The sequence below is a fragment of the Leopardus geoffroyi genome, chromosome E2 (assembly GCF_018350155.1).
Source record: "Leopardus geoffroyi isolate Oge1 chromosome E2, O.geoffroyi_Oge1_pat1.0, whole genome shotgun sequence".
In the NCBI taxonomy this organism is placed as follows: domain Eukaryota; kingdom Metazoa; phylum Chordata; class Mammalia; order Carnivora; family Felidae; genus Leopardus; species Leopardus geoffroyi.
The window spans coordinates 60034469-60046822 of NC_059335.1; the positions used below are offsets into that span (position 1 = coordinate 60034469).

Consider the following 12354-nt stretch of genomic DNA (forward strand, 5'->3'; position numbering starts at 1 on the left):
GAGGGGGAGAGGGGGAGGGTGGCAGAGAGGGGGAGAGGGAGGGAGAAAGGGTGAGAGAGAGGGGGAGAGGGGGAGGCGAGGGTGGGAAAGAGGGGGAGAGAGGGAGGGTGGCAGAGAGGGGGAGAGGGGAAGAGGAGGAGACAGGGAGGGAGACCCTGGGTCCCACGACCCTGGGAGCATGACCTGAGCCGAAATCAAGGGTCAGATGCTCAACCAACTAAGCCACCCAGGTGCTCCAGAAGGAAAGTTCTATGTCTCAGAATTTAATGTAGTAGAATTTGGACTATAGGGAACTTTAGGCAAAAGACCTTACAACAAATTTTCTGTTTCCCGTTGCTGATTCATTGTGAAATTCAGAGAAAACAGCAAACTAACCTTAACTGCAAGGATATTATTAATCCCTCCTAAGAAAGGCATACGAATCAGAACCTGCTGAGCACCCTGGCAAAATAACTGAATTTAAGCGTCTCAAAGACTTTTGCGACCCTAATTCTTCAAGGACATAGTTAGTAACTGTGAGTAAAATGGATAAGAAAATAAACTCCCTAGGGGCACCTGGGTGGCTCAGTTCAGAGCCTGGAGCCTGTTTCAGATTCTGTGTCTCCCTCTCTCTCTGCCCCTCCCCCGTTCATGCTCTGTCTCTCTCTGTCTCAAAAATAAACTTTAGGGGCGCCTGGGTGGCGCAGTCGGTTAAGCGTCCGACTTCAGCCAGGTCACGATCTCGCGGTCCGTGAGTTCGAGCCCCGCGTCAGGCTCTGGGCTGATGGCTCAGAGCCTGGAGCCTGTTTCCGATTCTGTGTCTCCCTCTCTCTCTGCCCCTCCCCCGTTCATGCTCTGTCTCTCTCTGTCCCAAAAATAAATAAACGTTGAAAAAAAAATTAAAAAAAAAAAAATAAAATAAAAAAATAAACTTTAAAAAAATATAAACAAAAATTAAAAAATAAAAATAAAATAAAACAATTTTTTAAAAAAAGACACTTCAAAGAAGCCCGAGCCCGCATCACATGACATGGCATGCATGGGACCGCTCCATCAGAACGTGAGTGCTCTTGGGGTGCAGGAATCCGATGAGCCATCTGGGAGGGCTGGGGGCTTGGGGAGACCACGGCCGGGACAGGACAGGACTACTCCGCAGCCTGGAGGCCTGGTGCATTCTCAGGAACTGGGGCGGCTCCAGCGAACGCATCAAACTCCTCAAGCTCCGTTACGTACTAAAACCCAAGCTTACTGAGATCTGACCATTAACCCTCCAAGTACATTCTTCTTTTCACAAGACACACCAGTCCAAACGCCCTCAAGTCTCTACGTGCACAAGATGATCGTGCAGTCCCAGCAGGCAGGCCCTCCTCCCGACTCAATCCCAGGTCAGCAGGCTCCCTGTAAGCCAAGAACCAGAAAAGGGACCCCCACGTCCCGTGCACGGGGTTTACTCTCACCACGGCAGACTCACACAAGCATCCTTCTCCACGCCGGAAAAGTGTCGCCCAAATTATTTTTTGTGCCCTGACGCTGCTCAGAGCACGGGGCTATGATAACGAGCAAGACCGAGAGTCTGTCCCTGTGGAGTCACAGCACCTGGAGGTCCCCTAGGGTGAGCAGAAACTAGCCGACAGCACGCTGACTTCATTAGCCTTAGCTGCCTCTGGCTACGACCCATCTGGTCCCCCAACAACCATCTGAACGTTCCGCTTCTCCTGAGGAATCCCTCTCTCTCGCCACCAGGACTTGGGCCCACGGGAGCCTCTCGCTCGAACGGAGGACGTTTCGCCAAGTGGCCGCTACACGCCAAGCACGGCACTAGGCATCTTTGCCTGGATTTCTTCACACGACCTTCAGGCCGCCTGCAGAAGGCGTCCAGCCCCGTATCGTGAGGGAAGCAGCTCAGGCACGAGTCCAAGTTAGGAACGGCCAGCAAGGACCCTGTGCAGGTCCCGGCCTCTCCGTGCCGGGCGGCCTGTCACTTACAAACTCACCAAGCACATAACAGGGCCCTCCCAGGGAAGGAGGGAGGGCTGACGGTCGATGCCAACATACCTGGTGAGCACAGCGTCTCGGGGGCGGATTGGGGATCTCCACTTTGGTCCAGGCGTCCTTCCTGATACTGTAGGTGTAGAGTTCATTATACACAGATGTCTGCGAAAAAGAAGAGGGATTTAGTGTCACGAAGGACGCCTCGACACAAGCGACGGTAGGTGGAACATGAGATCTCGATCACTAGCTGTCCCCGGGAAACGGGTTTCGTAAAGCCATGCAAATCACACCGATGCAGGAGGCCTGGGGCTGGTCCCTTGGGAGCCTTTGGGATAATAACAAAGAAAAAGACTTCCCACCATCCCTACTAGGGCCTAAGATACCAAGATCCCTTGCTGCTCCCAAGTGGTCTTTCTCTTCAAGTCAAGCCTCGTTTTTAAAATGCATGAAAATTCAGAGTGGAAGATGAACAGGTTAAGTCAGACTCACAGGGGTCCTCAGCACGGAGGGAAGGGGAACTCCTGCTTTTCTAACTGTTTATACTCAACTCTGAAATACAGGTCTTTTTGGCCCGCTCAGAAATGAAAATTAGCTCTACAATTTACGAGCACTTTCCTACCCCACTGGTAGGGGTAGGAAACAACCCTGGAAACGCCTCACGGGCACGAACGTCAGCCCGAGTGAGCAGGGTGCCGGTCTAGCTCAAGCAGGCAATACGAGGAGTGACCCTAGAGGTCACTAGAGGGTCCTGGTGGCTGGTCCAGGACAAGGTCACGTGCCAGCCCCGTAAGCACATGAGGCGGGACCGGTGCGTGTTTGATATCGCTGCTTTAAATTAATTTTGCTCAAAAGGAGACCCATGGAAATTTGAGGGGAAAAGAAAAAAATATATACTTTACTTTTTGGCCATTGAAATATTCACCTCCGAAAAGGATTAATTCATCTTTGTCAGGATGTGCAGACAAGGAGGCGTGCAACCTACATGAGACAGAAGCAGGGGCCGGTCAGCGCGCAATCTGGCCACGCAGAGCCCCGCTGAGAGCCCGCCTCCCTTCCCATCAGAGGCCTTTATCGCCTCCCCGAAATCCCGCGGAAGAGAAGCCCGGCACTCTGAATGGAAGCGAAGGCCCCAACCCTTAAATGCCACCTCACGGCCACAACACCAGTCTCCCAGGACAGCCCTGGACCTGTGTGACTCACATAGCACTTGGCTAAAGACCATCAGGCAGTGAGAAGTCTAGGAGCTCCCGCCTCAGTGCCCAAATTTCCAGAGCAGACCTACACCGTAAGGGTCTATGCCCTTGAATCACAATCAAAACCGTTCTAAAAAGTCCAGGGTTTGAGCATTTCAATACGGTATCTCCTTCCACCTGAAAAAATACAAATAAGGGGCTCCTGGATGGCTCAGTCCATTAGACGCCCAACTCTTGATTTCGGCTCAGCTCATGGTCTCACAGCTTTTGAGTTTGAGACTCACAATGGGCTCCGTGCTGACAGTGTGGAGCCTGCTTGGGATTCTCTCTCGCCCTCTCTCTCTGCCCCTGCCCTGTTAGCTCTGTCTCTGTCTCTCTCTCAAAAACAAATTAAAACATTCAAAAAATTTAAATGTCAGTAACTTTGTGCTTACGTTACACCTGAAAACAAAGGAGCAGCGGTAAGGAATCTGTAAACACCCCAGACCATCTCAGTAGGAAATACTGAAGCACAGTGACGGGGGTGAGAGGACAGGACGAACCATCAGCGGAAAATGCTTCTCTCAAAATCCCCACGAGCGGGGTCCCCAGGGTGCGTACGGCAACCTAATTCCGAAGGAGTTCATCAAGGAAAACAAAGGTTTCAAGGTCAAATAAGTTGGAGAAATGAGGCAACTCTATCTTCCCTCAGGGATTTACTGTCCACAAAACATTTAAAATTTTTTTTTTTTCAACGTTTATTTATTTTTGGGACAGAGAGAGACAGAGCATGAACGGGGGAGGGGCAGAGAGAGAGGGAGACACAGAATCGGAAACAGGCTCCAGGCTCTGAGCCATCAGCCCAGAGCCTGATGCGGGGCTCGAACTCACGGACCGCGAGATCGTGACCTGGCTGAAGTCGGACGCTTAACCGACTGCGCCACCCAGGCGCCCCCACAAAACATTTTAGACGCTGAGAAAGTTTGCAGGAAAGAAACCAGTGTTAAAATAGTGCTACTGCTGTGGCAAACGGCCTCACAATTAAACACGAAATCACCACAGGACCCAGCAACTCCGCCCCTTGGTATGTGCCCAAGAAGACCGAGAACAGGCTCGCCCAGACCCCTGTATGGCGACGTTCATACATGATCACTCACGACAGCCAAGAGGTGTGAACAATGGCAGAGTCTGTCACGAGCTGACCGGACACACACAATGCTGTGCCTCCACGGAATCGAACACTACTGCTCTCCGAAAGGAAAGCAGCTCAGATTCCCGCGACAGCGTGGGTGGGCCTCGAGGACGTTGTGCTAAGTGAGCGAGAGAAGCCAGACGCACAGGGACAGACTGATTGCACTTGTATGAAACATCCAGAACAGGCAAACCAAAAAACCAGAAAGTGGAGGCCACCATGGGCAGAGAGGAGGGGGACGGGAGTGACTGCTAATAGGTCCAGTGCTCCCATCGGGGGTGATGGAAATTTCCGGAAATGGATTATTGCGCAGCACCGTGAATGGAAGTCACCTCAGTGAGCTGTAGAGCTAAAAATGGTGGAAATGGAAACTTTCACATTAGCTATGTTTCACAACGATTTTTTTTTAATCTCAAAAGGAAACCAGTTGTTCCCAAAGCTCTTTAACGCAGAATCTTTTCTTCACTTAACCTACTACACTTTTCTGTGGTGGGGGCGCCCGGGGGGCTCAGTGGCTGAGCGTCCGATTCTTGAGCTTGGCCCAGGTCGTGATCTCACGCTTTGTGCGACCAAGGCCCAAGTCAGGCTCTGCGCCGACAGCACGGAGCCTGCTTGAGATTCTCGCTCTCACACTCTCTCTAACTTAAAAAAAAAAAAAAAAAAATTTTTTTTTCCCTGTGGAAAAGTAACAAGCACCCCCAGGAAAGAACACCCAGGGCAGGCCCGGAGTGTCACAGGGTCGCTGGCACACACCCCGGGCCGCGTCCGCCTCCTGGGGCCTGCGTCCGGAGCGCTGCGGCTCTGAGGGAAAGGAGTGTATGGCCCTTCCTTCCCCCTTAAACTACAGCACAGCAAACCCCTGCGGGCACACGCGCTCACGAAACTCCGTAGTTTGCACGGTGTTTCCTAGAACATGATGGAGAAGGAGGAGGTGACAAGCCGCTGGGGTTGCCGACCGGAAGACCTCCTATCTCAGCTCCAAGCACCACTCCCTTCTGCCAGAAAATGTTCCCAGCGGACCAGGGAAGCACTAACATTCCAAATTATATCCTAACATTAAGCCTGGCTCTTGGGACGACATCACTTGAGGAAAAGTTTGAAAGTGTCAGCAAAAGGGGGACGAAAAATCCATCCACGTTCAAAGTGGCTTCCCCCTGGGTGCTGTGCACACGAAGCCTTGGACTCCCAGGACTCCTCTGCTTTAACGATTCAAAGGAAAACGCACGTCTACCACACGTGGAACGTGCCGATACGCGGGAAAGCAAGCTGGACTCCTAACGTCGTTTCTCACGCGAAGACAGGAACAAGCCGCAACCCTGGGGGCTGCTGGGTAGCCGTCCGCGTCACGCCGTTCTGCTCGGGGCCAGGTGAGCCATCCCCCCACCTCGGAGGAGCCGAGGACTAAACCCCGTGTCCCAGGCAGGTGGGATCTGAGCGTCAGAGCCGTCACCTGCACCTCCCTTCCGGAAGAGCTGGCCCCCAGGCCTCCACTCTCAGGCCGACGACAGCCCTGGTAAAACTCATCTCAGTTGCAACCACAGTGCGAGGAAGGGTAGTTTTGATCCTGACGGAAAACAAGCAAATCATTTCTCAACCATTCTCGGGTGCTTGTGAAGTTGACGCATCTCTCCCCTTCTCTGAACAAGGCGGGACCTTTTCTAGGGTCACCTGGCCTTTCCCGGTTCCCAGCTCAACGCAGACAATGTTTTCCGCCTACTCTGTCGGCAGCGAGCGGAACCCTAAATCAAATCATAACACAACCCGAATTCGGACGCCGAGGGGACAGGGATTGGCACAGAAGAGGAAGAAGTCAGAGGAAAACCAAAGCCTGCTCATCCCGGCTCATCCGAGAGGTACCTGAAACCCTACGAGACCGGAGTCCCTCACGTAATTCACAAATTCTTTCAAAATGACGTACACACATTGACGTCCGAAAGTCCCACTTGCCGTCAGGAACAAACAGCAACAGAAGACGGATTTGGGGGTCTGTGCCTGTGACACACAGCTTTGAAACGTTTTAAGAACCGGAGAGCTCGCTGGGGTAACACTCTAGTCCAAGAGCCGCGACCAGCTGGAGAGCTCTCAAACGGCACGGTCCCACCGAGCAGCTGAGCTGGGGGACCCAGCTTCATGTTGCTTGTGACAACCGGGCAGAAGAGCCTCAGTCCCGTTCTTCAGAAGAAAAGTCAAAAACCGTTGTGTGGGAGCTTATCCGGAACGGGAATGGGTTTTCATGATGAAAACATCCCACGTGCCTGGTTATTCATGACAACACGGTGCCACTTTACTTATTTTCTTTTTTTTTTTTTTAATTTTTTTTTTTTTTTAACGTTTATTTATTTTTGAGACAGAGAGAGACAAAGCATGAACGGGGGAGGGTCAGAGAGAGGGAGACAGAATCCAAAACAGGCTCCAGGCTCTGAGCTGTCAGCACAGAGCCCGACGCGGGGCTCGAACTCACGGACCGCGAGATCATGACCTGAGCCGAAGTCGGCCCCTTAACCGACTGAGCCACCCAGGCATCCCTTACTTATTTTCTTAAACGTTTATTTTTGAGAAGGCACAAGCGGGGGAGGGGCAGAGAGGGAGACAGAGGATCCTAGGTGGACTCCACGAGGACAGCACAGAGCCCGACGCGGGGCTCGAACTCACAAACCGTGAGATCATGACCCGAGCCGAAGTCGGATGCTTAGCAGACTGAGCCACCCTGGCACCCCAACATGGCGCCAACTTAAAGTGCTTGTCCAATGTATACAAACCGTCAGAAGCCAGAACGAAGAGCCCTGGCTCACTTACCTTGGAGAAGGCGGGGGGCACGGGGTCTCCACGACCTGAGTCTTTGTGGCGTCCAGGGCCTGGAAGTGGGCGAGGAGAGCCTCCAGGTCTTCCTAAAGGCAGATAAGCAGTCACACCTGAGACATGCTCTTAAACTCTTCTTAAGGCTTATTTATTTTAAGAGAGAGAGAGACAGGGAGAGGGGGGGGGAGGGGGAGAGAGGGGGAGGGGGAGGGGGGAGAGAGGGAGGGAGGGGGGAGAGAGGGAGGGAGGGAGGGGGGGAGGGGGAGATTGAGAGAGAGAGAGAGAGAGAGAGAGGGAGGGAGGGAGGGAGGGGCAGAGAGGGAGACACACGGGGCTCGATCTCACAACTGTGAGATCATGACCGGAGCCTAAATCAAGAGTCGGATGCTCAACCGACTGAGCCCCCAGGCGCCCGTCAGTCCTGGGCCACCTTTCCCACTGTCTGCCCTGACCGGGGGCCAGTCACATCTGAGAATATGAATGTGTTCCTCCCATTTTAAAGACACAGAATCTGACATTTGCAAAAGTACTCAGAGCTCGACCTTAGAGGCGGTTTTCTCGCAAGTATACTTAGTGTGCACGCTGCACACGGCACCCCACCTCACACCCTCACACTCCGCACAGAGGGCCCTCCCCTCCATTCAGACAAGCCGGCCCTGACTTCCTGCCAGCACTTTCCACCGCTTCTCAGAAAGCCAGGCCGGGGCCGCCCGCCAGCACGCTCCGCTGTCTGCACAGCAGGCTCTGAGACTTCCCTCGCTCATTTATTTGTTTCCTCCTCCTTTCCACCAACACGATAAGCTCCAAGTAAGACCAGTCAGTCTGTTCAGAACGGCGCCTGCAGGCAGGGGTTCTGCAATTATCACCTGCAGCCAATCTGGGTTTATTTTCACAACTGCAGAAACAGACTTGGAAGTCAAGGTGCCAACTGACCTGCACAGCCGGGCGGCCCTGGATCCTGGTCTTCCTCCTCCCAGTCCAGAGTCTGCATCCCTGCATTCACTAGTGATTGCACACCCCCGGTGTGTCGGGGGAAAGTTACCTTCTGTCCTTGTCTCTTCTTGAAAGCTCACTGTCCTCACCTTGCTTGTGCTGGGATCTGAGATGTGTCCCCGCCTCCTTCCCCGCTTCTCTCCCTCCCCATCCCACAGCCCTCATCCCGCAATGTAGGCAGATGTCCTTCCTGCGCTTGAACACGCTTCCAGGGGCGTGTGGGTGACTCAGTCGGTTAAGCGTCCGACTTCAGCTCAAGTCATGATCTCACGGTTCGTGGGTTCGAATCCCACGTCAGGCTCTGCGCTCACAGCTCAGAGCCTGGAGCCTGCTTCCGATTCTGTGTCTCCCTCTCTCTCTGCCCCCTGCCCTGCTCACTCTCTGTCTCTGTCTCTTAAAAAGTGAATAAGCATTAACGAAAAAGAAAAATTAAAAAAACAAAAAAACACTTCCAGACCATTCTGCCCACTTCATTTCCCACCCCACCTCCTCACTCTAAGCTCCAAGGGCTTTCTCTCAGCTCCTTTCGTCAGAACGCCACTGTCCTTGGCCTGAACAGCCACCCGCAGCCCTCCGCCTCCCCACCGTGCACCCCTGGGCCCCCAGGAAGCGGCCACTACCTGGAACAGAGGGCGCCTTACTATCGAGCCCTTCTTTATACTTTCACCACACAAACATCTCCCTAAGTGACCCATGTCATTCCTCCACGCCACTGACGTCGTACTGCGTATTCTCTTGCCACCTGCCTTCTGCTCAACACTGCCACAGCCTGATAGGCTGAATCCCTTCGCTTCCGCCGTGGCAGAGCTCCGACTCCGCCCTGCTTCTCTACCCACCGTGCTGCTCAACGCCTGGGCCAATCCCAATGTTCTGTCTTCACAAACAATACTCCTAGCGCCACGTTTGTTCCCATCTTCGTGCAGCTGGGGAGTTTTTCCAAGGCAAGCCTTCCAGTGTGTAACCGCACGTGGCACCTTCCAATTTTCTCCGCGAGGACAAATTAGGATTCAGAGGGGTTCTACCAATTCTCACCCTCACGCGGCCCACGAAAACACCCATTATCCTGCCACTTTATGTGAGCAGCGGCCTAAAGGCTACAACCCTAACGCAAAACCGCTGTGTTAGCTACGCAAGACAACTGACCCGCTGGAACTTTACAGACACCTGGGTGGAGAAGGGAGTGTTGGGCGTCACAATCACTTCAGGGCTCCTGGTCCAATGTCATTCACCTGAGAAATTATCTTCCTGGAGGCAGAAGGGCTTCAATACCGACAGCGTGGAAGGGGGAGGAATCTGCGTGACACCCAAGTGGAGTTGTCCACCGGGTATGTGAGACACAAGTTCTGTGGCAGGCAGAATTCCAAGCTGTCCCCAAGATCCCCCCTCAGTCCCCCGCCAGGAAAGGACGGGACGCACTCTCATGAGGTTACGTTATATGACACAGCTGGCTTTAAGAAAGGGAGGTTATCCTCTGTGGGCCTGACCTAATCAGATGACCAGTGATCCTGAAGGTCTGTTGTGAGGATGAGTGGAGGCAACATGCAGAGTCCCAGGCCCCAGGCCCGACGGGTTCTCTGCACCGGGGAGCCGCTGCTACAGCCATCTAAGTACTGGGCACTGCAGAGAGGTGTGACGATGAGTGAACACCTGTTAACAGTTACCGAGTGCCCACTACGTGCCAAGCACCGGTCTAAAGATTCCCCCAAAACTAACCGTCTTTCTGTGCACAACCCTACCCAGGCACACGCGGCCACTAGCCCTACTTCACGCGCGAGAAACTGAGGCACAGACGCTGCGCAGGCAGGCCATGCTCCTCTGAGGTCTTCCGGCTCGTTGTGGAAAAGATGAGATTCAGACCCGGACCTGTGGATGCAGGACCCAAGGACTTAACCGGTGAAGAGCCTGAGAGCATCAAAGCCCAATCCCACTGTCTGGCAGAGGAGAGAGCAGAGACGTGAAAGGCTCGGGAAGAAAAAGGGCAACGTGGTTAAGAGCCCTGGAATGGGAACATCTGGTCAGATTACAGCCCCGTGCTGCTTCCCAGCTCTGTAACTTGTTAGCTGCTGATTTCCTAACTGTCCGGTGGGCATGCCAAAGCTGCCTGCCTCACTCGGTTGGGAGGACCGGAGCCCAGGCAGCAGAGCACCCGGCACACGGCAAACTGTCACAAACCACCGTAGATCACCCAGGTCGGGAAGTCCGTGTGCAACCGCCGACGGAAAGCAGAATACTCAGAATACTCAAGGCTAAGTTCAGTACTGATCCATTCGCAGACCCGGCGGCGCGGAGACAGAGGGAGATACAGCGAGAGGCCAGAGGGAGAGAGAAAGAAAGGAGAGAGCTTGAGAGAGAGAGAGAGAGAGAGAGAGAGAGAGAGAGACAGAGACAGAGACAGAGAGAGAGAGACAAAGAGAAGTAGAGAGCGGGAGAGAAAAGGCAGCACTGTTGCCAACAACCGTTCTGGAATCCCCACAGTTGCACTTGCTCCCACTGACGCTCACGGCTCCGGGCGGCTGTGAGGGGCATGCACCCTACTTTTAAGGAAGAAAGGCAAGGCTCAGAAGCGGAGGCCCTCGCCTGGTCCTCTCGCCTCCCGGCCGAGGGAAGCCCGACGGGACCCGGGACCCGGGACCCCCCCAGCAGCGCGCACGGAGGGGGCGGGTGGCTCGCGTGGAGAAGGCGCCGGGCCTGGCCGCCGGCCCCGCTCACCTCCTCCTTCCGCGAGCGCTTGGACACCTTCTTCTCCATCTTGGCGGCCGTCTTCTCCGCTCCGCGGCCCTTCTTCTCCTTCTTGCCCTTCTTGCCCATCGCGCCCGTCCGAGGTGGAACCAGGACTCCCAGAGGGGCGGGCAGCGAAGCAGAGCGCGGCGCGGCGCGGCGCACCGAAAATACGCACTCGCGGGGGCGGGCGCGGGGAAGCGTCACTTCCGGCGCGTTGCGCGCGTGCTTCCGGCCGGCGGCCGAAACTCCCGGAGCCTGGGCGCTGGGGCTCTGGGGACAGGCTGGGCGCCCTCGGGCTGGGGGGCGCCTGGGTGGAAAGCTGCCGGCCCGGCCGTGGGAGGACCCGCCTGCCCTCCCCCTGAGGCCCCGCCGAGCGAGCTGGCCTGGGCTGCGAGTGTTTACTGGATGCGGCCAAATTACTTAGCCTCGCAGAGTGACCCGGTTGGGTGACTCGGGACGGGAGCCACGTTTTGCTCCTAACCTCGGACGGACCCTTTTGCGGGTTTAATTATAACTTCGACTTCCCTCCCCAGGCAAATGTTCATACATTTGCAAGGATTTCCGGGGAAGACAGTCCCTCCTCCCGCACGGGGTTAGGTGCTGAGGATCTCGTGCTGAACGAGGAAACGCGTCCTGCCCTCCGCTGTCCACCGAGTTTCCTCAGATGTCCCGCGATAGAGGACTTGCTGCTTCAGCCGTAGGGGAGGGCTGATGATCCCCCTCCAAGAGCAGTCAGCTCAGCAAGCCTGAGAAACTGAAACTGCCTGCTAGGAAATTGTGCTCTAGGATTGGACTGAAATACCCGTATAAATGGGAAATTTATTTGTAGGGCATGGAATACTATGGCTTGGACAGGGTTCAATGAAAATTCTTACCATTACTTAGAAAATGCCATCTTTGGGGCTCCTACGTGGCTCAGTCCATTAAGCATCTGACTCTTGATTTCTGCTCAGGTCATGCTCTCAGGGTTCATGAGTTCCAGCCCCATGTCTGGCTCTGTGCTGACAGCTCAGAGCCTGCATGGGATATTCATTCTCTCTCTCTCTCTCTCTCCCCCTCCCCACCTCAAAATAAATAAATTTAGAGAGAAGGAAATGCCATCTTTTGGGCTCGTGATCAAGGAAATAGAGCAAATTAATGACAAAAGCAAGCAAGTATTTGGCAAAAAGAAAGCATAAGTCAAGAAATGATCTCGTTGCTTATTGTGCCAGTGAACTGCCACAGGGATCAGCCTCAAAGAAATTACCTTGGATCTGTGAAAATTAATAAAAGGAAACCTCACTAAAATGGAGTGGGGAGGCTAGACGGGGGAGCCACACCACTCAAGGTCAGTTACAGGAAGAATTCTCAATTATAGGCCCCGATAGAAGAATCATCAAGAGGAAAGGATCATCAGTTACAGGCCCCATAGGGAAAGATGTACACTTGTATTTTCTGCGAGAAATAGACCACCCCGGCAACTCAGCCAGTGAGAAGTCATCATCACCCTGGATTCCTGGTTTTCTT

The 12354-nt window shown here is 54.1% G+C and overlaps 1 protein-coding gene across 2 annotated transcripts in view; it reads right to left on the reverse strand.

Moving 5' to 3' along the window:
* KLHDC4 (kelch domain containing 4) overlaps nucleotides 1-11019 on the reverse strand; it is a 52196-nt gene extending 41177 nt beyond the window's left edge. For both annotated transcript variants that reach the window (XM_045439942.1, XM_045439941.1), the window contains exons 1-4: nucleotides 10837-11019; nucleotides 7132-7223; nucleotides 2871-2949; nucleotides 2035-2133 (exon numbers count right to left, since the gene is read on the reverse strand). In XM_045439942.1, the coding sequence (XP_045295898.1) occupies nucleotides 2035-2133; nucleotides 2871-2949; nucleotides 7132-7223; nucleotides 10837-10935 (369 nt within the window). In that variant the 5' untranslated portion in view covers nucleotides 10936-11019. The remainder of the gene's footprint in view (nucleotides 1-2034; nucleotides 2134-2870; nucleotides 2950-7131; nucleotides 7224-10836) is intronic.
* Between the last annotated feature and the right edge of the window lie 1335 nt (nucleotides 11020-12354).